The sequence below is a fragment of the Triturus cristatus genome, chromosome 2_1, assembly GCF_964204655.1.
Source record: "Triturus cristatus chromosome 2_1, aTriCri1.1, whole genome shotgun sequence".
Classification (NCBI taxonomy): Eukaryota; Metazoa; Chordata; class Amphibia; order Caudata; family Salamandridae; genus Triturus; species Triturus cristatus.
This window is the reverse complement of record NC_140581.1, coordinates 364,085,799-364,111,045: the sequence shown is the minus strand read 5'-3', so window position 1 is coordinate 364,111,045 and position 25,247 is coordinate 364,085,799. Positions and strand designations below refer to the sequence as shown.

At 47.5% G+C, this 25,247-nt stretch overlaps 1 protein-coding gene across 1 annotated transcript in view; it reads right to left on the bottom strand.

Moving 5' to 3' along the window:
- Window positions 1-25,247, bottom strand: part of MTREX (Mtr4 exosome RNA helicase) — a 780,177-nt gene that overhangs the window by 3,293 nt on the left and 751,637 nt on the right. Inside the window, exon 25 of the mRNA XM_085631304.1 lies at window positions 22,342-22,504. Within this exon, the coding sequence (XP_085487430.1) occupies window positions 22,342-22,504 (163 nt within the window). The remainder of the gene's footprint in view (window positions 1-22,341; window positions 22,505-25,247) is intronic.

Here is a 25,247-nt window from a genome sequence, read left to right as displayed (position 1 = left end):
CAATCGCAATTTGTGAGCCACCACTGCAATTGTCATGCAGTGCCCTCCGAGATCTGGACATGATCGGACAGGTTGCCCTGATGCTGCGCCCACTGGAACTTCAAGTCCCACTGCAGAGCCCGCATATGCCATGTGGCACTAGCACGATGCAGGAGGGCATCAGGCCCAGGAGCCGGAGGGTCACCCTGACAAACACGGGACAGAGGCTGAAAGGTTGGAATCATAGCCTGAATATCCCGGACTCGCTGCTCGGGAGGATAAACCCGAAACAGCGTCGAATCCAGAACCGCTCCGATGAAGGGGAGCTTCGGAGAGTGACTCAGGTGAGACTACGGCACGTTGATGGAGAACCCCAGCAAATGCAAGAGGTCGGCCGAAAGTGGTGGACGACTGCCTGGGGCGAGCCTGCCATCAACAACCAGTCGTCGGGGTAGGGGGAAGACTGATACCCCGGACCTGCACAGATAAGCTGCAACCACCGCCATCAATTTTGTGAACACCCGAGGGGCGCTGGTAAGGCCGAAGGGTAGCACGGCAAATGGTCCTGGCCTACCGTGAACCGCAGGCAACGCCGGAGGGCCGGCAGGACGGGAATGTGAAAATATGCGTCCTGCAAGTCCAACGCAATCATCCAGTCTCCAGGGTCGAGGGCAGCTAAAACATGAGCCAGAGTCAGCATCCTGAACTTCTCTTTCTGTAGGAAGCGATTCATGTCCCGAAGGTCCAGGATAGGACCCCTTTGTCCTTCTTGGGGTCCAGAAAGTAGTGGGAATAACAACCACTCCCTACTTCCGGCCCAGGAACGCACTCGATGGCCCCCTTGACCAAGAGGGCTGGGACGTCCTGTCGGAGAAGAACCAAGTGATACCCCGACATGCGGTGGCATGGCATGAGGAGAGGACTTAAAGGGAAGGGAGCAACCGTAGCAGATTATCTGCAGCGCCCATCTGTCTGATGTAATCTTGCGCCAGTGAGGGAGGTGGTGACAGATTCTGCCACCCACCGGCGTGGGGTGCTCCCCGAAGAAGAGATTAGGAAGGCTTGGGGGCGGAAGCAGCGGGGGTGGAGGTGGAGGTGGACAGACCTGCACGCTGGTTCCCCGACCCGCCCTTGCAAAAACCACGACCCCGGCCGTGCTGGGGCTGGTTCTGCCCAGGCTTAGGGGACGGGCGCGCCTGACTGCCTCTACCTTGCCCACGAAAGGAACGGAAACCAGGAGAGGCCGAACTTTCAGTAGAAAGGCCCAAGGACTTGGCCGTAGCCTGCGAAACCTTAAAGCGCTCCAGGGCACTGTCAGCCTTGTCGCCAAACAGGCGGGTGCCATCAAAGGACATGTCTATGAGCGAGCTTTTGGACATGAGGCGAAAACCCAGTCTAATGCAACCAGGCGTGATGTCGCAAAGCTACAGTTGTAGAAACCGCCCTGCCCCATGAGTCAGCGGTGTCCAACCCACACCGAATGGCGAACTTAGCCGCATCCTTCCCCTCAGCAATTGCCTGAGGAAGGACAACCTGCACCTTCTCAGGACACTGAGGCAACACCTGAGCAACAGCATCCCACACCGCGTGGGAGTAGTGGCCCAACAAGCAGGCGGTGTTCACCGACCACAGCCCCAAGCAGGCCGAAGAGAACAACCGCTTCCCAAACTGGTCCAGCCGTTTAAAGTCCTTATCTGGCGGGGATGTAGGAAATGCACTCTAGGCCTGAATGACCAGGCTCTCAGGCGTAGGGTGAGTAGTCAAAAAGGCGGGGCCCCCGTGGCCAGCCTCGACCAAGTGCCCAAGAGAACGTCGGTAAGGGCGTCATAGAAGGAAAGCAACGGCTTCGACGAAGTAGACGCCGTCTGGAGCACCTCGGTGGGGAGGTTGGTCTTAAGGGAGGTCAAGATTAAGGGCCTCAGCCGCCTGACCGAGGACCATCGTATAAGAGGCACCTTCCTCCATCATAGGCAAGGGGGGGGGGGGGGGGGGAGCGAACCCTGGGTCAGAGGAGACATTGAGGTCACCTGCCTCCTCCAAGTCGTCCACCCAATACTGCTCAGAGTCACATTGCTGGGCAAGAGGGTCCTCGGACCCTTCCCAGCCTTCGTCCACCTCTGGCGTAGAGGGAGCCGGTCGCGGCGGCAAAGCTGGAGCCGGAGAAGGGACGAACGGCCCTGGCCGGGGTCGGACTGGCGCCGGCTCCCAATGCGGATCCCAGGCTGGAACAAAATGGTCCTGGAACCGGGACGAGGGAGGAATAAACAGCACCCACTGATGCACCAGAGCCGGCAACGCCGCACCTCATGGCGCCGGAGCCACTGGTGCAGGATCCTGTGGCGCCGGGGCTGGCACTCCTGCCGGCCCGAAGGCGAGGCGGTGGGAGCCCGAGGCCTAAAAAGGCGGTCCATGGTAGCAAGGAATTCTTGCACCTGTTCGGGGACTCGCCGACGGATCCGGGTATGGAGGGTAGGCCGCAGGACTCCCAGGCCCCAGGGGAGCTGCCGGGGCGAAGCCCCTGTCCCCCTCGTCTGCCTCCGGGGAGCGGCGGGGGGACGTCTGAGAGCGAACACACTTCTTCGACCTTTTTATGGCGTCGCTTACCGGAATGCGAAAACTTGGAGCCTGAGGAGCGACGGCTCCAGTCCCGCGAGCGGTCCCAGGAAGGGCCCCTGGACCCGAGCAGCGGCGTGATGAATGCCGGACCTCCAGCAACTTCCTACTCTGCTCCTGCAAGGCCTTGGGGGGCCATGGCGCGACAATCCCGGGAGTCGTGAGCAGTCTCCAGGCAGTAGAGGCAAACATAGTGGGGGTCTGCCACGATATATTCCGGCGGCAGGCCCCACAGGACTTAAAGCCGGGCAGCCCTACGTGCACCAGGAGAAAAGAGAGGAGACAAAGTCTCAAAATAGTAGTCAAAAAGTGACTAAGGTACGTGCTCAATCTGGATCTGCGCTTGCTGGCGCGGAAAAAGAAAGAACTGATGTCAGCGCGCATGGGTGGAGCCTAAGTACTCTCCGTGGCGTCATCTCGGCGCTTATGACGGCAGTGACGGACGCGGAGCCGCACGACGCCACCTACTGACACGCAGGGGTACTGCTAAGCGAAACTTTCCGGATCCAGTCTGACGCCTGGGGATATTCGAAGGTAAGGAATCTATCACTAACGTGTCTCTTTCAGATTGGAGGAGTTGTTGATCTTGTGCTGCAAGTAGATTGTCAGTTGCTCTTTCAATCTTTCTGATGAGCACACTCCGAAGATTTGATAAACACATGGATGATAAAGGGAGCCTTTTGGGAGCAATGAATGGGTTCAGACTGCTGTGTCACATGATCCCGGACCACTGCCCTCTGGGTCAAGGCATACGTATTAATCTTTGCGAGCGACTGTTGGGAAGGAAATTTGGCTGGCAATCCCAGCATGGTGGACCCTTTCTGTATCTGGGGCAAAGGCTGCTGCACCGATTTTAGGCTCTGGCTGGTACTTGGAGTACTTGGCTTGTGGTTTGACTCAGTTTGGAGGAGCGGTTAGGCTGGCGAGTCCATGATGCTGCAGCCTTGATTTTATTCAGAAGGCATCCCACACCTTCCTACAAAAATATTGCCATGCATGAGCGAGGCTGCGATCAATGAGGAGGGAAAAGAGAAATATTGGAGGATTAGTGCTCCCAGTGTAGAAACAGAACGCTGGAAGCCCTACTGAAGGGCAGGGGTGGGAACTGGTGGGTAAGTCCAATAACACATTGCAAAGTTTCGAACTAGTGATCTGGTCACTAATTTTATTTTAACAAAAGCAGTGGTGTTGCAAACTCTGCATGCTCGTTGAAGGCCTCTGCATTGGTTTAGTTAATGGATATAACCCATACACGCAACAAGTTTGTTACAATGTCCTGGGCAGGGAAAAGCTATAAGAAAGAAGTACATGGGGACATGGAGGGCAAACAGGAGATAAACCCAGTCAACACCTAAGTGCAATCAATAGCAACCTAAAAACATGGAGATATTCATATTCAGGGTGGGTAACAAGCAGGGGTAGCTTAACCTTTCACATACTCGTGATGTGGAAGCACACAAAACCCTCTGAAGCCCAGCCAAACGACTGACAAACACCCACCCATTCAACATTCACAGGGAGGTTATTAGTTGCAGGGGTAGATTTACAATTATTTTGAGCTGGATTAGTGTCACAAAAGTGATACAACCCAGCAAAAAATATAGTTTTTTTCCCAATGTACTTTCTTTGCATTGGAAAGTGCCCTAAAAGTGAGGCAAAGCACTGTTTTGCATTACTTAGCACCAAGGGGCGTTACATGGGCGTTCTCCTGCAACCACCGAGCCTTTTGAAGCAAAACCCTATCTACAAACAAGGTTTAGCGCCAAAAGTTAACACCATTTCAAAGGAGGCGTAGAAAGGAGAAATGAAAGCATTTGACGTTTCGCTGTAGATTACTTAATAATGCCCAGGTGCTGAGGGATACAGGGTTACCCCATTATCACTAGTGGTTACAATGAGCTAGTAGCAGCACATGGGGATGGTAGTCATGCATTCTGAAAGGAGTTTCACTTTGTGTGATTCACCATCTGCACCACGGTCGAGTAGTCTTAAACAGCAACTTCACCAGTTCATGTAGAACACCCTCCCGGGGACTCATGACCAGTCAGATAGAAATGGTGAAATGAGGAGTTTTGAGACAGGGAAACTCAAGCTTCTCTTCCAGGGGATCCTCATCAATAGCCATAAGCACTGAATATTCCCACCCATGCGCGGGGATCCCGAAAAACTATAAAAAAAATTATATATGAAAACACATATATATATATATATATATACACACACACACATACAGCACTATATGAACGAGTTACTTACCTTCACAAACAATACATCTGTAAGAGACATATTAGTTATAGATTCCTTGCCTTAGAATTACCCCCAGGCGTCAGACTGGATCCGGAGAAATTGTTTCATAGCAGTACACCTGCACGTCGGTAGGTGGCGTCAGTAGACTCTGTTCGCCGTCAGCGGCGTGATTGCCGGGATGACCTCGTGGTATCTACTTACATGCCCCCTCTGCACGCTGATGTCAGATCTTTACACGACATTTACGCCAGATGCGCAGAGCCATGCAAGACACTGACACCTGGTGCACACAACTAGGGCCCTGGAAGGGAGTCCCTATCCCTAGAAGTCAGTTCGCAGAACGGGGAGGATGGGTGGGGCTGTAAGGAATCCATAAGTAATATATGTCTCCTACAGATATATCGTTACCAAAGGTATGTAACTTGTTTATCTCAAAGAGACTTAAGCAGTCTCTACGGACTTGGCTGTCCAGGCAGTAGTGTTGAGGGGGACTCCAGGTCCCAAAGCAGTAGTGGCTGCCGTACTGGCGGCTCCTTTTTCTCCAAGGAATAACATTTTAATGCAAAGGACGACCCATCGGGAGATGGTCTGTTTTTGCACAGCCCAACCTTTCTTGGTGCCCCATAGCTAACAAAGATTTGATCATCCACTCAATTGTTTTGTGCGATCCAGATAAAAAGATAGAGCACGTTTTGGATCCAGATGGTGGAATCTCTTCCTCCTTGGAAGGGTGCAGGGGCGAGAATAAGGTAGGCAAAGTGATGGTCTGTCCTATGTGGAAAGAGGTAACCACTTTGGGAAGGAAACACGGTAGAGTTCGAAGGACAATGTTGTCCGGATGAACAGCAAGGAAAGGAGGCTCAGAAGAAAGAGCCCGAAGCTCACTCACCCTGCGAGCAGAGGTGATGGCAACCAGAAAAGCAGTCTTGAGAGTCAAGACACGAAGACGAAACTTATGTAATGTCTCGAAAGGAGCACACATAAGGTACGTAAGAACCAAGTTCAAAGTCCCACTGGGGTATTACGAAAGGAATAAGAGGCAAGAGGTGAGTAATGCCCTTAAGAAGGAATATGCTACTTACCAGTATGCATCTGTTCTTGGCATGTAGAGCTGCAGAGCCACACACTTAGGATAGTAGATCGCAATCTGGTGTTGGGCTCGGATGCTTGCAGGTTGTTGTCGTCTTCGGAAGAAGTCTTTGGTCACGAGATAGGTGACTCCTCCCTTGGACCACAGTGCGCATGGGCATCCACTCCATCCTCAGATTGTTTTTCGCCATGATGGGAAATGATGGAGTTTGTAAAAAGAGAGAGAGATGTCCATGTATAATGACTAAGTAAGACTATGGTGGAACAGATACAGGTCCCGGGGAGGTGGGTTGGCGTGTGTGGCTCTGCAGCTCTACATGCCAAGAACAGATGCATACTGGTAAGTAGCATATTCCGTTCGAGGCATATGAGTGCACACTTAGGATAGACTATATAGCAGTGTCTCCTCTAGCGGTGGTAACCTGTATCAGTTGCAGCAGTTTGGAATAAAGTTTTAAGGACAGCCTGACCCACAGAAGCTTGTTGTTTCGCTTGCACGTCAACACAGTAGTGTTTAGTGAAGGTGTGTGTTGTAGACCATGTGGCTGCTTTACAAATATCTTCTAAGGGAATGTTTCCTAAGAATGCCATGGAAGCCCCTATTTTGCGTGTGGAATGCGCTCTAGGGGAAACTGTTAGTGTGCGTTTAGCCTTATGGTAGCATATTTGGATACATTTAACTATCCACCTGGCTATCCCGGATTTGGAAATGGGGTTGCCTTTATGTGGTGGAGAGAAAGCAACAAACAATTGTTTGGTTTTGCAGAAAGCTTTGGTTCTGTCAATGTAGTAAAGTAGGGCTCTTTTAACGCCTAAGGTATGAAGAGCTCTTTCAGCTACCGAGTCCGGATTTGGGAAGAACACTGGTAGCTCTAATGATTGGTTAAGATGGAACGGAGATATGACTTTTGGCAGGAATTTCGGATTTGTTCTAAGAACCACTTTGTTGCGGTGTAATTGTAGGAATGGTTCTTGTATGTTTAAAGCCTGGATCTCACTTACCCGTCTAAGGGATGTGATAGCAATAAGAAAAGCCACTTTCCATGTTAGGAACTGTAGTTCGCATTTATGCAGGGGTTCAAAAGGGGGTCCCATGAGCCTTGTAAGAACAATGTTTAGATTCCACTCTGGAGAGGGTGGTAATCTGGGAGGAATAATCCTCTTAAGGCCTTCCATGAAGGCTTTGATCGCAGGTACTCTAAATAGTGACAAGTGTTGACGATTTTGCAAGTAGGCTGCTAATGCTGCTAGATGGAGACGTATGGATGAGTACGCTAAATTACATCTTTGCAAGTGTAGTAAGTAGCAAATGATGTTCTGTATGGATGCATCCAGTGGGCGTATATCATTGTTATTGCAGTAAAGGGCAAATCTTTTCCATTTTGCAGCACAACAGGCTCTAGTGGTAGGTCTTCTGGCCTCCTTTATAATATTCATACAGTCTGGTGGTAGGTTGAGGTAACCGAACTCTAGGACTTCCGGAGCCAGATCGCTAGGTTCAGTTGACCTGGATCTGGGTGTCTGATTTCTCCAAGGTTCTGGGTTAATAAGGACGGGGAGAGATGCAGTTTTTGGTGTGGAAGTAGGGAGAGTTCCAGCAGTGTTGTGAACCAGGGCTGGCGTGCCCATGTGGGGGCTACTAGGATCAGTTTGAGAGACTGTTGCCTGAGCTTGCGCACCACGAATGGAATGAGTGGGAGAGTCCGAAAAAGCGTACGCAAATCTGCCTGACCAGTTCATCCATATCGCATTGCCCTTGGACTGTGGGTGGGGAAACCTGGCGGCGAAGGTTGGGCATTTTGCGTTTGTGTGTGGCGAACCGATCTATGTCTGGTTGGCCCCATTTTTGGAAAAAGGGTCGTAGGACTTGTGGATGTAATTCCCATTCATGGATTTGTTGAGTCTGTCAACTTAACAGGTCGGCAATCTGATTGTGAACCCCTGGAAGGTGTTCTGCAAGCAGGTATATGTTCTGGGGAATGGCCCATCTCCAAATGTTCTGTGCTAGCTGGGACAGCTGGAGAGAATGTGTGCCTCATTGTTTTTGTATATAATACATGGCTGTCATGTTGTCTGTCCGGATGAGGACAGTTTTGTTTTGGAGATGTATTTGGAATGATTTCAGTTCTAGGAATACTGCCAGTAGTTCCAGGTAATTGATATGGAGCACTTTTTGGTGAGTGGTCCATTTGCCCTGAGTGGTGTGTCCTAGGAGATGGGCTACCCATCCCGTGAGTGATGCTTCCGTTGTTAGCACTATTTGTGGATGAGGCTCGAGGAACGGCCGCCCTTTGGACAGGTTGTGTTCCACCATTTCAGAGAGCGATGTGAGCGGCTGTCCACCAACACCAGATCGGTTAGTTGTCCGTGAGCCTGATTCCACTGACGTGTCAGACACTCTTGCAAGGGACGCATTTGAAGTCTTGCATAAGGCACAATGAAGATGCATGATACCATCATGCCTATCAGTTGCATGAACACTCTTGCTGGAAGAGAGTGATGGGTTTGAAATTTTACGATGAGAGCTTGTATATTGGCTATTCTGGCTGGGCTGGGATATGCTAGGGCTTTGGAAGTATTTATGGTGGCTCCCAGATATTGATGTATGTGGAAGGGTTGGAGATGAGATTTGGGGTAATTTGTTGTGAACCCCAAGTTGTGTAAGATTTGAATAGTTCGGTGAGTGTGTAGAACACATTTGTTGAATGAGTTGGCTTTTATTAGCCAGTCGTCTAGGTACGGGAAGACATGAATTTGTTGTCTTCTTAGATGCGCTGCTACTACTGCTAGACATTTGGTGAATACTCTGGGCGCAGTTGTTACCCCGAATGGAAGGACTGTAAACTGATAGTGTTGTCCGTCCACCACAAACCTTAGGTACTTCCTGTGAGCAGGATGCATGGGGATGTGAAAATAGGCATCCTTGAGGTCTAATGTGGCAAGGAAATCGCCTTGTTGTAGTAGTGGGAGCACTTGTTGAAGAGTGATCATATGGAAGTGATCTGAGTTTATGTACAGATTTAGGAGTCTGAGGTCGAATATTGGTCTTAGAGTCTTGTCCTTTTTGGGGAGTAGGAAGTACAGTGAGTATACCCCTGTACCCTGATGTTGTAAGGGAACTGGTTCTATTGCGTGCTTTTGAAGTAATGAGATAACTTCTTGTTTGAGGAGCGCAAGATGGTCTGGTGACATGTAACGCTGCTTGGGTGGTATGTGTGGAGGGGTAGTGGTGAGTTCCAGGCAGTAACCATACTGGATAATTTGTCTTACCCACTTGTCTGTTGTGATGGAATTCCAGACAGGTAGGAACTGTTTGAGTCTTCCCCCGACTGGAGTGGAATGGTCTGGGGGGAGTGGAGGAAAGTCACTGTTTTGTGGCGGGGGAGGTACGAGTGTTGGTATTGCCTCGACCTCGTCCCTTGCTGTGGTTTCCTCTATATCCTCCTCTAATATATCCTCTACTAGGAGATGTTTGTGTAGAGGTTTTGAACATAGAGGAGGTGTCTGCTCCGATATTTTTAGAGGCTCCTCTGTAGAAGGAGCGTCGAAAGGAGCCACGTGGTTGTGGAGACTGCAATGCTCCCATAGACTTAGCAGTCTCTGTATCTTTTTTCATTTTTTCGAGTGCAGTGTCAACTGCTGGCCCAAACAGCTGTTCTTGGTTAAAAGGTTGGCTAGGTATAGTAGTTTGTACTTCTGGCTTAAAGCCTGAAATTCGTAGCCAGGCATGGCGTCTAAGGAGTACACTTGTGTTTAGTGCTCGAGAGGCGGTGTCTGCGGCGTCAAGTGCACATTTAATTGACGCATTTGAGATAAGTTTTCCCTCTTGTATAAGGTCACTTGCCTGGGTCTTGTATTGGTCTGGCAGGTGTTGTAGCAGATTCTCCAACTGATCGTAGTGAGCCCTATCATAGTGTGCTAATAGGGCTTGGCTGTTGGCAATACGCCAATGATTAGCAGCTTGTGCTGCTACCCGTTTGCCCGAGGCTTCTAATAGTTTGGATTCTTTGTCCGGGGGTTGGGGTATCTCCCGTGGTTTGGAAGTTGGCACGTTTCCTTGCGTTGGAAACAACCAAAGAATCCAGAGGGAGCTGCCCTTTGATGCAACAGGGATCTTCTGGGGCAGGTCTATATTTTTTCTCAATTCTTGGGTTAAGCACCCTGGCATGGACGGGGTCTTTAAATACTTCTGTGACGTGTTTCATCACCCCTTTAAGCATAGGTAAAATTTGTACCGACTTCTGAGAGTGTTCAAAAGTGTCTAAGAGGAAGTCTTCCTCGGGTGCATCAGAGTGCATGGTGATGCCATGGTAAAGTGCTGCTCTGTTTACTAGTTGTCCAAACCCCAGGTGGTCATCTGGAGGTGATGGTTTGGAGGGATATGGTGTAGGGTCAGGTATATCTGGTAGAGGGTATGCCCAATCATCCAATGGTATGGTATCTGGATCCGTGAACGGATCATTAGTATTATAAGGATCACCCCCTCCCCCTAGGTCATCATCATCCTGTGGAGGTGGTGTATGAGATGGAGATGGTAGAGGTAAGGGTGGTGTAGGCAGAGGGGGTGGGGTAGAAGGTCGTATGGGAGAGGAAGGAGGAATAGGTGATGTTGCAGAGTCCTCCTTTTTTATAGGAACTGGGGCAGGTGTTGTGTCCAGTTTCAGTTTCTTACATGGCACTGCAGTGACATGTCCAGTCTTTGGATTAATATAGATCCTTTTTGGTGTTGGATCTGGATGGAAAAGTTCTTCTTCAGGAACAGATTTTGGAGCAGATTTTTTCGGTTCCGATAGAGGTTTTGGTTGATCGGTAGAGTCTTTGGCTTTAGGAGGTATATTATAGTGCTTAGCCAGTGGGTTCGGTGAGGATGAAGGTTTCGGTGCCGAAGTTGAGTGTTTCGGCTTGGGAACTTTCGGTGCCGGTTTATCTATGGGCCTCGATGTTTTCGGTGCCGAGGGTGTCGGATCAGATTTTGGTGCCGAGGGGTCTTTTGCCTTCAGTGCCGAAGGTACAATTACATGCGGCTTACTCGGGCCCGAGCCACCGGAAGGCTTCTGTTTCTTCGGAGCCGAGCCCAGAGGCGGAGCTTCTGAAGGGTGTTTTCGGTCTCGACTGAGGCCAGATGGCAAAGTCTTGACCGATGCCTTAGGTTTTGGAGGGGTTGGGGCAGGGGCAGTGGTACTCACACGTTGCCCCGGAGTAATGGGGCCGTCTGAGTCGTCTGCTTCTGAGATGATTTGAAGTTCCTCTGAATCCTCTTCCGGGACATCGGGACCCTCATCGAAGAGGTTTACTGGTTCCGGAGCTGGTCTCTGTGCCATAATATGGCGTCAAGCTCTTCGATCTCGAATGGTCTTTTTGGATCGAAATGCTGCGCAGGCTGGACAGCTGGCTTCGTTGTGTTCCGGTGATAGGCACAGGTTGCAGACTTTGTGATGGTCACTGTGCGGAAATTTTGCTCCACACTGGGGGCATTTTTTAAACGGCGTCCTTTCCATGAGCCGTAGGCCTCACGGAGTGGATAGGCCCAGCAGCCCGTGTCGACGTCTGGAATCGAGCCGATGAATTTGATGTCGAGTGAAGGTGCTTCGATGTAGCTGTAGAAGTTTTTTCGCTTCGAAAAGCTTGTATTTGAGATTTTCAACCGGAGTTGGAAAAGTTACAACCGAACCCAATGGCGGAAAAAAACAATCTGAGGATGGAGTGGATGCCCATGCGCACTGTGGTCCAAGGGAGGAGTCACTTATCTCGTGACCAAAGACTTCTTCCGAAGACAACAACAACCTGCAAGCATCCGAGCCCAACACCAGATGGCGATCTACTATCCTAAGTGTGTGATCTGTAGCTCATATGCCTCGAACATCTATTTACAATAGGGGACTTGAGAAGAGAAGGCTGATCAGGAAGCCGAAGAAAGGCCGAAATGGCCTAAAGATAGCCTTTGAGGGTGCCCAGAGCAGAGCCCTGCTGGGCCAGAGAAAGAATGAAGAGGAGAACCGCTGATAGAGTGGCAGAAAGGGGATCCACAGCCTTTGCTGTGCACCATGCCACAAATTTGTTTCATCTACAGGCGTATACCATTTAAGTGGAGGGCCGCCTGGCTGCCAAGATACCATTACAGACCGGGAGGAAGGACTAAAGCTGTCAACTGTTGCCGCTCAATCTCCACACAAGGAAGTGGAGGCTGGACAGGTTCAGGTGGAGGACCGTCCCCTAATGCTGGACATCACCTGAGAAACCAGTGGACCTCAGCCAGGCGTAGCATCTCAGGGCTACTGACATTGAAACCATCCTGCCTACCGAGTCGGCGGTGTCCAGCCCACATCGTATGGCGAACTTCACTGCATCTCTACCCTCAGTCACTGCACGGGAGAGAATTACCTGGGCCTCCTCTGGGCACTGTGGCAGCCCCTGCACAACAGTATCCCACACTGAGTGGGTCTAACCGTCCAAGAGACATGCAGTGTTCACCGACCACAGCCATAAGCTGGTGGAAGAAAACATCTTCCCAAGATGATCCAGTTTCTTGGATTCCCTATCTGGTGGAGCAGTGGGGAACGTGCCTTTGGAAGATGAGGCTTGGACCACCAAGCTCTTGGGGGTAGGGTGTTGGGAGATGAAAATAGGGTTGGCCGGGTGGTGGCATCTGGCAATCATCCTATCCACAGGGGCCCCTGTGCTGGGCTTGGGCCAAGTGCCCAGAGGGATGTCCGTGAGGGCCTCATTGAAGAAGTGCAGGGGCTCCGAAGAGGCCGCTGCCGGTTGAAGCACCTCAGTCAGGATGTTAGTCCTGACCACCACCGTAGGAAGCTCAAGGTTCAAAGCCCCAGCCGCCCTACGCAACATCACAGTGTAAGAGGTCCTCTCCTCCGGAGCCACGGTAGGGGAGAAAGCATGCTAAGGTCTGGGGAGCTATCCAGATCACTGGCATCACCCAACTCCTCTCTCCAGCCCGGTTCACTCAAGTGGTCTGCTAGAGGGTCAACAGACCCCTCCCAGTCCTCCTCACCCTCTTCTGGATGCCACTCAGGGCGATAGGGAACGCCAGGATAGAACAGAGGTACAAAAGTACAGGTCGGCATGGAATCCCGCGTCGGTGCGGCTGCGTGTTCAGGTCAGGGTGGAGGCTGGGGTCGATGCCGGCTGGGGACAACCGGCATCTGATAGGACAGAGGTGTCGTCAGTGGATTAGATGCCGGAGGTGTCGTAAGGTCGACCGGCGCCAATCCGGATCACGACCTAGTTCTGAGGCGCTGGGGTCGGAGCTGCCGGGTTCGAAGCCCTAGAACCCCCAACCAAGTCTGCGAGTAGAACGCTACTCTGGAACCCGAAGGATTAGTTGTGGATTAGTATAGGGAAATATAACTTGTTAATGTGAGCAGTGGACATGGAGTCTGTTAGTTTGATTGAATAGGATAAGGAGGGAAGAATCTAGATAGTCTTATTTGGAAAATCATATTAGTTAGATGAGGTTTGGGATGAGTCAACGTTTGGGATGAATCAAAGGAGGGAAGAGTCAGAAAGGGTTATTAGGGAGATCATTGTAGTAAAAAGAGGTTTGGGATGACTCAAAAAAGGGATACATGAGGGGAGAGTCTAGGAAGGGTTATTTTGGAGAATATAGTAGTAAAATGAGGTTTGGGGTGAGTCATGGAGGTAACACTCTAGAAAGAGTTATATGGGAGATCCTACTAGTTAACTGAGGTTTGGGGTGAGTCAAGAACGGATCTTAGGGAGATCATAGTAGCAGAATGAGGTTTGGATGAGTCAAGAGTGGAGGTAACGGATATATTGAGAGAGTAGTGCACTGGAAGGAATTGATGGTCTTTTCTTTCTACAGTAGAAGTAAAGAAATACAATATATAGATACATAACTACATAGAAAGGGTATACATGTAGGAAAATAGAGATATAAAATTGTATTTCATAAAGTTCCATGTGTCTAAGTATGGGTAGATAGTTAAAGATTCAGACTTTCAGGTGTTGCTGTCCGTAAAAGAGTGTGTGAGAGTGTGAGTGTGTGCGTGTATATATATATAGATAATTATGCTAGATATGTTATTTTAGACTATGCAAAACTAGGAGGAGACTGTTGCCGGCCGGCCTGATCGGTCACTGATAGGTGTATTTCATGGATGGGGATAAAAGAGTAAAGCAATAAGATAAGAACAGAAAATGAGGCCAATTGCGAAGGGGAAGTCAACCCAATACATACAGCAATAGACCTGGAGCAAAATAGCAGCAAAGAGTAGGAGTAATGTCAGAAGATGACAGTGAGACAGGCTAGATAAGGGAATCAAACAGGAGAGAAAATGAAAGAAGTAGAACAAGAGAAATAGGGTGGGTGAAAAACAGAAAAGTCTGGGAGATAAACTGCTTGAAAATATCTGTGCTCAAGAGGTTATGCCATACAACTAGGATGTGACCATTCACAGGTCTTGAAAGTGAACAATATGCACCGTAGGACATTCTGGGTATACTCACCTGCTTACTGTCAAAGTATAATATATTAGGTAGGGAGCCCAATAAATCAATGGACTGGTAAATTAACATCCAAAAAGATCTACAATTAATCTGTTCGCAGTGACTGAGATACTGGAACTATACTGTCAAGTTTTTTTCACTTAATTACGAGGGTGGAAAGTACACTAAGTACCACACACAATACTTGTCTCATGGTACACACAATTTCCAACAGATCCACATGCTGCAGAACCATTTCTGGCTAATGCTAATTTCACTATTCTGAGTTGTTAAATTTTCATCTTGAACATTACTCCTGTAATGATTCACAGTACAGCCGCAGCAGATTCAATCCCTGGCCAGGTGGACCAGGGTGGAGCGGCCATCCTGATGATGCCGGACTTATTGGCGGCATTCAATACTGTATCGCCCCTACACCTGGTCCAACGACTTCAGCAGGTCGAGGTGAGTTCCACTGCCTTAGACCTTCTCCGCTACTTCCTAATGGACAGGGTTCAAACTGTAAGCTGTGGAGATTTTACGGCTAAGGCTTTCAAGCTCCCTTGTAGGGTGTCATAGGGGTCATCCCTTAGCCCCACTCTTTTTACCCTTTATGTCTCCCCCTTGTGGAGTTGGTGTAATCTTTTGGCTTCCAAGTTCAATCCTACGCGGATGACATGCAATCATTGTGTCTATCTCCGACAACGTGCCGCTAGTAGCTGAGAACTTTAATGCATTGTATGACCAGTATCAGTCTCTGGACAAAAGACAACTGTTTAAATTAGAGTGCAGAAAAAACAGAGGTCCTTGTGTTTGGGACTCCGCATTCAATCTGGCTTGTATTATGGTGGCCTGAGGCCCTTTACCCACCCTGGTGCAATTGCTAAAAACCTTGGGGTCATCATTGATAGTTTACTTAATTTTAACTCACAGGTTAGTCATAACTCCAGTACTTGTTTTTTCATCATCAGGACTTTGAAGAAAATCTTAACTTTTATCCCTCCTGAACTTCGAATAGCAGTAGTCATTGCTTTGATAACACTATGCTTAGACTGCTGTAATGCACTCTAACTGAAAATTAACAATTGTTACCTGAATAGACTTCACATGACTCAGCATGCGACTGCCTGCTTCATCTTAAACTTGCCAAAACATCTTTTGGTCAGGGAATGCATTTGTTTTCTTAATTTGTTGCCAGTTAGAAAGTGAGCAGTCTACAAAGAGCTTTGCATGATCTTTCATGCTCTTCTTCACCAAGGACCCTCACATATTAGAGCATTCTTCAGTGGTACATTCCATGTAGACTGCTCAGATCAGTCTTCAGCAGGAGGGTGACTGTTGCTAGGTTTTGCTAGACCAGGTGTAGGGGGTGCTCCTTCTCTATTGTGGCGGCAAAACTCTGGAATACTATGCTTGCTCTCATTGTTGCAGTCGTTCCCTTTGTAGCACAAGCATCTCAAAACCTGAAGAATGCCTCTTCCGTCTTTTAAGTTGTAGTTTCCCCATCTGGCTTAGCCCTTTAACACCCTTTGGGTTTAGTGTACTTTATGAACTTCTATTTTATGTAATTTCATACTTTGTTACAGAGGAACACAAACTTCCCACAATTCCGTCCTACTTGCATCACAGAGAAGTACAGTACTTCTAGAAGCCTTCTCAAGATTCAAGATGTTATTAAAGGTTTCGATCTACAAAGAGATCAACAGTAATTTAAAATACGATTGAAAACCTTTTCTAAAAAATAAAAAAAAATTGCAACACATTAATTAATTTACTGGACGGTATAACATCTTGTTTGCTGCTCCAGCTACGATATTTCATAGAGAGGTTTTAAAAAGATATACCTGGGGGATTTTAAAACAGGACAAACAAAACGTAATCTAACATTTGTACAGCACCCTTATTTAAATTGCACAACCTGTATTTTCGCCACCAAGCATCTGTAACACTGTTTAAAGGGAGACAGTTCAGCCTAAACAACAACATACATTGATGGACACTATGCTCTAAGTTCCAGGCAAGAGAGGGCTGCAGTGCCAAAATACAGCAAGGCTGTATTATTTCATCCAGACTCTTTTCCCCCCACACTGCCGGATGTCACATTCCATAGAGATATTTTTCATGAATGATTTCAAATAACCTTTAAGCTTTTACTAGCTCATATTTTGCAGATCAGCCATATTTAAACTAAAGTGCTTAAGTGTGAACAAAAGAGTCGTTCTCAATGTACAATCCCCCCCCCACCCTTATAGGATCAAAGCAGTCATAAAAACTGGCACTGTGCCTTTAAGAAAGCCATGACCCCCAGCTTCCCATCATGATGTTTTACCGTTCACTCAACGTTTTTCACCTGGTAGAGAGAAGTACTAACTTTTCTGACAAAAACGTAGTATTTTTTTTTGCCACAGAATGCCTTCTCTTCGTGACCCTCGTCCCTCCTGTGTATACTCTGCCGGAGTCTCCCTCCTCTGAAGCTTGTCAACACTGCATAAAGCGGTCTAGGTGTACTGTACTCAAGGAGAGGGAGAGAATTTGTCTATGGCCTCTGAGAAAAGCAAAAATCCACTTCCAGAAGATCTCCGGTGAGGCAGCAGAAGAAGCCCAGATCGACGTCAAGAAGTAAGGTCCCGATATGTTACCCATCGGCGTCGAATAGACCGCCAACGGTGAAGAAACAAGCAGATTCGCCATCAAGACCTCTACCGTCGACGGTATCGGTGCACCTCAAGTCGAAGACCTCACCTACCACTCCCTCAAGGGGTTGAGATCATGCTTGTACTGTAACAACTTCCGCAAGAAGGGGGTCTGCATCTCTCGGAGAAGACGCAGATCACCAACAATTTTGCCTTCTTCGACTCGGGGTCAGAGAATAGTCCCTTTTCGAAGACTAATACACAGTCCACCTTCAAGAGTCTCTCCAGTGGATGATGTCAGTACCTTCCAAGATGTATTGGCCAGGGGGGGTGAAACAAAATTGATCATTGATAAGCCTACCCCCCCAAACTTCATCCTCTGATTTTTGAGACATTACACCAAAGATAAGCAGCCTGACCTTTGTTGCCTCTGATACCGGGGCTTCTACAGCCCATGTTGCTCACACCAGCAATTATCAAGACTGCACCAGCAAGGATCGTGAAAAAATACAGGCCTCCAGAAGAGGATCCGCTATTCCTTCGAGCCGATCCACCTCCAGACCTTGTGATCATCGCGGGGGCTAAAAAGACACCCGCAGTGGCTTCCTCCTCAACAGTGCCTCCTGATAAGGAAAGCAGAGCACAGGACTCTTGGTTAAGAAAAGTCTGTGGTACTTCGGCCTCCATGCTGAAGGTTTCCAGCACCTCAGCTCCAGTGGGGCGCTATGATAAAGCTTTGAGGGACTCTTTAGAAAAATTAAGGACAAACTTCCCAAGAAGGATCGCAGAGATTTCGAGGTGGTGTTGCAAGAAAGAGGTTTGATGGCTAATCAAATCATTAGTGCTGCAGCTGATGGAGCAACCCTATCTGCTCATTCTTATGCACTTGGGATCTGTGCCAGACGTTCATCCTGGCTTCGGCTTACTGCTCTAAAGCCCGAGGCTCAGTAACGGATCCTAAATCTCCCTTTCTCAGGATCCTCCTTATTCAGCCCGCATACAGATGACGAAATGTCAAGAATGAAATCGGAGCTAGACACCTTGAAAGCGGTAGGTCTTGAGAAGATAAAGGAGTTCAGGCGCAGACACAGGCCATACGACCGCCGGCCTTTTCATCAGAGGGTTCAAACCCCTCAGTGGCAGAGGCACGAGCAGCACCAAGCCAGAACCCACTATCAGGGGCGTCGCACCCCCAGAGGGAGAGGGGCATCACGTCAATATGCTACCTCAGCAAAAGCCCCATCAAAATAATGAGCAATTTCTTCCCCCATCGCAGTTTCCCACTCCAGTGAGGGAGGGGGGGGCGGGAGAGGGGGGGAAGAGTACAGCCAACCACCTGGAAGTGTGGCGAAGCATCACAAACTATCAATGGGTATTAAGTATGCTGCAGAATGGGTATTCTCCGTCATCAACCTCCGGAGATCGCTCCAGTAAAGACCTCGTGCTACCAACTGCAGCAGGAAGTATCCACTCTCCCACGAAAATCAGCCATTGAAGAAGTTCCTATATGTCAACGAGGTCGAGGAGTATACTCAAGGTATTTTCTAGTGAGAAAGAAAGGTCAATAGTCAATTTCGAGAAGTCCGTTCAACATCCTAGTCAAAGAATCCACTCTCTGGGTGCAACAAAAGTGTTTCCTTCAGAGAAGAGACTATCATCCATCACTCACAAGCGCAAGCAGATTCTTTGCACTACATTTCGTTCAGTCCGACAGGCTGCCTCTCTCCTAGGGTCGATGGCATCCTGCATCTTTCTCATCCCCAACTCCAGGCTGAGGATGCGTCCTTTACAGCAGGATCTGGAAGACAAATGGGATCAACGGACTGCCCGATGGGACGATAAGATCCATCTGTCAAAAGCAGCCACATCATCCATACCATGGTGGATGTGAGAGGAGATCCTCTTGGTGGAAGTTCACTTCTATCAGCCTCCTCCAACTCAATCGTTAATCACGGATGCCTCCCTGCAGGGGTAGGGAGCGCACATGGGTCCCTCCAGACTCAAGGCGGGTGGTTGGCCAAAGAACAGTCGTACCATATCAATATTCTGGAGCTAAGGGCTGTGCATCTAGCCCTCAAGGCTTTTCTACCCTCTATTCAGACCAGCACCATACTAGTCCAGACGGACAATACGACCATGTACTATCTAAACAAACAGGGAGGAACTCGATCGTGTTCTCTGTCCCTGGAGGCTCAAGCGCTCTGGCATTGGTCCCCTAGCATGAAAACTGGCGAGCAGAGCTGTACATCTACCAGGAGAGCAAAACTCTCAAGTAGATTCCCTCAGTCGTCACTTCGACGATCAACAAGACTGAGTTCTACACGACGAAGTGGTGGAAGGCATTTTTCAAGAATGGGGTCGTCCTAGCATCGATCTTTTCGGGGACAAGACGAAAAAATGCTGCGACTTCATGTCAAGGTTTTACCGGCCAGGGCCGAGAGGGAATGCCCTTTTGATCAATTGGTCAGGGGGCTTGGTTTACGCTTTTCCCCCTCTTCCTCTCATCCCGAAGGTCACAGCCAAGATCTCACACTGCAAGGCAAGAATAATTCTAATCGCTCCAGACTGGCCATGACAGTGGAGGTACCCAGACCCCCTACACCTATCGGAATGTCCACACAAGAGGCTGCTGTGCAGACCAGACCTCCTGTCCCAAGATGAATAGGAGCATTCATCAACCCCAACCTTCCCTCGCTGAACTTGGCAGCATGGCTCCGGAGGTCCTCCAGTATTGACACTTAGGACTTCCTCAGGACTGCATGGGCATTTTGAAATAAGCGAGAAGGCCTTCTACAAGACACTCTTATGCATTTAAATTGAAACATTTCTATTTGTGGTGTGTACAGAATGGTTTCCAGCCCACCAAGGGGCAAGAGGAGGTAACATTGCCCTATCTGCACCACTTAGCCAGGTCAGGCCTAAAATTCTCTTCCATAAGAGTACACCTGGCGGCCATTACGGCATACAGACGGTCTCCTTCTCAACTATCTTTCTTTCAATTGGAAGTAGTGAAGGATTTCTTGCAGGGGTTAAAGAAGGTCTACCCTCCTGTCCGAACTCCATCTCCTCCCTGGGAACTAAATCTGGTTCTGTTCAAACTCATGGCTCCTCCTTTTGAGCCTATCTACAAAGCATCCCTACAGCACTTTACATGGAAGAAGGAAGACCGCTTTTTTGGTAGCAATCACTTATGCTTGCAGGGTGAGCGAGATACAAGCGCTCTGTTCTAAGAAATCGTATACGGTTTTCACCACAACAGGGTCGTTCTGAGAACCCACCCCTCCTTCCGAAGGTGGTGTTGGACTTCCCCGTTAACCAATCCATGTCGCTGCCTACCTTTTTTCCTAACCCCTCTACACCATGAGGGGTCGCTTCATCCTTTAGACTTGAAAAGGGTTTTTAAATTCTACTTGAACAAGTCTAAAGCGATTAGGAAATCTGATCAACTGTTCGTAAATTATGGTTCCATCAGAACAGGTTTCATAGCCTCCAAGCGTTCCATCTCCAGATGGATAGTATCATGCATCAAGCTGTCTTATCAGCTGGCACAGAAAGCACTTGGTTCTACTCCCAAGGGTCATTCCACTAGAGGGAAGGCAGCTACAGTAGCGATTCAGAATAATGTACCGATTGCTAAGATCTGCAAAGTAGCCACTTGGAAATCGATACTTACATTAACAAGGCACTATTGTCTCGACTCGAATACCAGACAAGACACTTAAGTAGGCCAAGCTTCCTTGAGAAATTTGTTTCAATGCTAAATCAGCTATGATATCTTTGGTTGGGTCACTTCTTATTTGTCTAGGCGAAGGATGGGCTAGCTAGTCAATTTGGTGCTTATGACTATTGATGAGGATCCCCTGGAAGAGAAGTACAAGTTCCTTACCTGTAATCCTAGTTCTCTTCCAGGGGTATCCTCATCAAAGTCATAAGCAACCCACCGCCTACCCAGGCAAATGAGATTTTCTTTAAACCATATCTGTGTGCCCCGGACCCTTGCGTCTCCGCAAAGAACAACTGACCTGTCACCCCTGAGGCATGATGGGAAGCTGGGGGTCATGGCTGCCTGAAAGGCACGGTGCTAGTTTTTATGTTTACAATTGCTTTCTTTTTCTATGCTAGTGTTGTTCAATGCAGTCTATAGGCTAATAATAACTGCTGTTTTGCAGATGGAGTTTTTTGGATTCTACTCATTAAAGAGCGTTCAAGTGATACTTTTCCTCCTGCAGTCTATACATTTCTATTGTATATGGTTGCTAAAACAGTGTTTGTCAGTGCATAGATTAGCCTTTTTGAAGGCTGCATTGTGTGGAAAAATTATATATATATATACACATATACATATATACACACACACACACACACACACACACACACACACACACACACACACACACACACACACACACACACACATATATATGTGTGTGTGTTTTCATATACAATTTTTTTATAGTTATCCAGGGTCCCCGCGCATGGACGGACTTTGATGAGGATACCCCTGGATGAGATCTAGGATTACAGTTAAGTAACTTATCCTTCCATGTCATGCAATGAAAACAATGCCAGGAATATGTTACATACTCTTTTAAAGACAAGCACAGGCAAACCCAATAGTTCTCAACTTTTGGCTTTGCCATGGCTTTACCGATGCTTTTCATCATCGGAAAAGGGGAAAAATGGCCAATGGTGATGTTGCACACGGATTTAAAAAAATAAATAAAAAAAGGGCAAGAAGCATCTCCTCACTTGGGTCATCACAACTGCGCCTGTATGCATCATGACTTATTGCAGGCTGCCCATATTGCAACTCATTTTGCTTGGCGACGCAAGCCTGCCATATGTTCCAACGAGCAGCCAATGGAAGGAGGTCGGGATTGAGGATAAAAATACCAAACCGGAACGGGGGTGGGGTTAAAGCAACAGACATGCTAGAGGGGGGTCAGCTAAGAATCAGAGTATAGGGACAGATTTCAGTGGGGAAGCAGCACACACTCACATGAGGTGTTTAAAGGAGAAAAAAATGTTCCCTGAATGAAGCAGTGGAAGTTTACAGGTTATCTAATCAAAAGATTGATAAAGCAGCTATGATATAGGGAAGAGACAAAAAATAAGAGCAAGGAAAGCCACGGAATAAGAAACAACCAAGACTAATAAGATAGGCAACCAACGGTATTCAATGGACTGGTCCACTACAGGTCTTTGACAAAAGATAGATGAAAGCTGTCTCTAGGGGAGCCATAAAAAAAAAAAGGGATGAACGTTTGGATATTTGTAGAAAAGAAATGTTCTCCGGTTGTAATCATCCAGCACATACCTTCAAAGACATCGGTCATCTTGCAGATTTGTGCAAACGTGGCACCATTTGCCCAGGTGTACACCACGTCCATGAGATTGGGCTTGAATGAGTTTAAGTACAATTCTTCATCAATTTCCAATTTGGCTTCAGCTGAAACTTTAGCGATTCTTCGTGCAGTTTCCTAATCGAAAAAATAAATATGTTTGACAGTGGAAACAATGTAGTATTTTGATACAAATATATATTTTTTTAAACACCCTCAATTGTTAGCTCATTTTTAACTCCTCTTCAAGGAATGTCAGGCTCGGTAGTGACATTACTGTTGTAGCCTTTTTATGTCGCCATCACACACCAGCTTGTTTGTATTTTAGTACTGTTTTTCATAGCAAGTGTCTGTTAACAGACTGCTAAGGATTAACAGCATACCTTAGCATAGTCCTACAGCAACTCCCCTTCAATCCAGGTCGAGTAATTTAATTAATTAGCAGGAAGAAAGACTGGTCCAAGATTATTCTACTTAAGTTTTGTTGTTTTTTCTTACTTTGGTTTGCTCCAGTTTTGTGCGCTTGATTTAAAGTGCAGGATTTAGAAGTATGTGTGAGAAGTTGGCCTGGTATATGCTGTTCACTAGTTAAAGTGACCACCTTGTACCATGCCAAGCAACCCTTATGGTGTGGTTGTAAGTCAACCTTTTCGGACTAGCTGCCCTAGTGGTAGCGTAGGCTAAGCAGTCTTTGAGGCTAAACTCGTTAAAGCGTGTTAAGCAAGCTGTTTTACCATATGTAACCCCCCTTTATACCAATGAAAGGACACCACACAGATATATATTTAAAATATATATGTATTTATTACTCAAAGTATTCCCTAGACTCTTTATGATGTCGTGTCCCTCTAGAAGGGTGGAATGCTAACCCCGTCGCCAGAATTGGCGAGGGGTTAGTATTCCAATTCGTATGACACCTTACTCGACATGTTTTGATAAAGCCAAACCAAAGATAGCATTTAACCGCGAGGTTCATAATGCACTTAAGAGTATATGGTATGACGATATCTGGAAACGGTAGAAGGAAGTTGTTCCGACCACTGCAGACAGGCTCAGCTCATGCCAGAGCACCATCTCACATGGAACCACGCACTCTGCCTTCAGGATTGTCAAGGCCTGCCATAGGAGTGACTTATAGGTTAACATGTGTCCCATTTAAGGTTAGGTATAGGTATACTACACCTAAGTAAGAGGTGGTTACACCAACTTACCCCAGCTGAGTGATCATCCAGTTGTGTCAAATTGCTAGGCCAGGCCAGGGGTGGCACAATACATGCTTCAGCCCCTGGTAGCCTTAGATACACCAATGCCCTGGGTACCTAGTGTACACTGGTACAGGGGCTCACAGGGTGATCTAGTTCCAATGGGTTATGCACCTAGGGTACATGGAGTCCATTTTAAAGAGAGAGCAGATAGGCTGAGATCCTGAATGGCAGGATCTCAGGCCAACTAAGTCGAAAAACCAGCTAGACACTAGGCAAAAAGTTGGGGGTAACCATAGTCCGATATCCACCTTCCTACAGTATGCTTTAGGTCTGAACTAATCTAATTGTTTTATAGACTGTAGGGAATCTTAAAAACATCTTAGCTCTTTTGGCAGTGTTTAATTCTTTTAATAATGGGTGAAATGGCTGATTCAGAAGAATATATGCCAATATATACACATTTACTCAGAGACAGAATTGGTAAACCCTTTGGTACATCAGCCCCTTTTCTAACAAGTCAGTATTGATAGCAGGTCACCTGCCAAACAGTTCATGCTATGCATTAAATTCAAGGTGTAGTGGCATGTGAAACAAGCATTGGCATAGCCAATAGGTCTCGCCTTTGGGACCTTATAAGTGTTTAGCCATAGCTATTGGCTCTGCCAATGTGTTTAAGCTATGTTGTAGAGCAGTGCGACTGCTGTGCAGCATATTTGAAAAGTTATAATAAAAAAGTGTTATAAGCAATGTTGTTACCTTATATATAACCAAGAAAACATTATGTATAACTGATTGACCCTATTAAAAAAAGAATTAACATAAAAATATCTTGTAGTTTTTTGTCCTCGCAACGTTGGCAACTTCTTCCTGCCTGTTCTAATGCTGGTTTGTTATAGTTTGTTTTTGTTATGGGAAGAAGGAGGGACATAAACAACGGGAGGCTGGAGGTAGGGAAATACTACCTGAATTACAACACTAGCAGCGGATGGGCAATAAGAGAGAATCAACAGATGCCAGGTTCTGAAGGTAGACTGAGGTGATGCGGACGTGGTGGTGCGGAAGAATGAAGAGTGCAGGCAACATATTGAAATCCCGACACGTTTCGGCGCTTCTGCCTAGATCACTGGTGAGTCGAGTTTCACAAGCCCCGCACATTTTTTATATTCATAGTCAGTCACATGGCTTGAGTAAAATACTACATTTCCCATAATCCATTTGAGCACTGAGCTTGATAATTTCATGCTGGATAGCATTCGTGGCTGCAGTGCTTATTTAAATTATCTTTAATGTTTAGCACGTACTTAATGTCCCAATGAATTCAAAGGGCGAAGTGAACATAATACTACCAGCTGCTGCAGCCGTGAAATAAACTTATGTACGGAAACCCGAGTTTAACTCGTTTCCCTTTCGTACCTCATGACTGGAAAGTATCGGGAAAATCCTCTGATCCGTCACGAGGCATGCGGGTAATGCCTCTCTTTTCCATATGCAGTACAAACGAAATTCTTCACTGTGAGGGGCCCCCAACCCTGCAGGGGGTACTTGGCAACTTGGGGATGGAGGCTCCCAAGACAAAAATCCAAAAAGCGCCGAAACGTGTCAGGATTGCAGTATTGCCTGCACTCTTCAATGCTAAATGAAGGCATGGTCCTCTGGCCCATGGTAGTTGGTGCGTA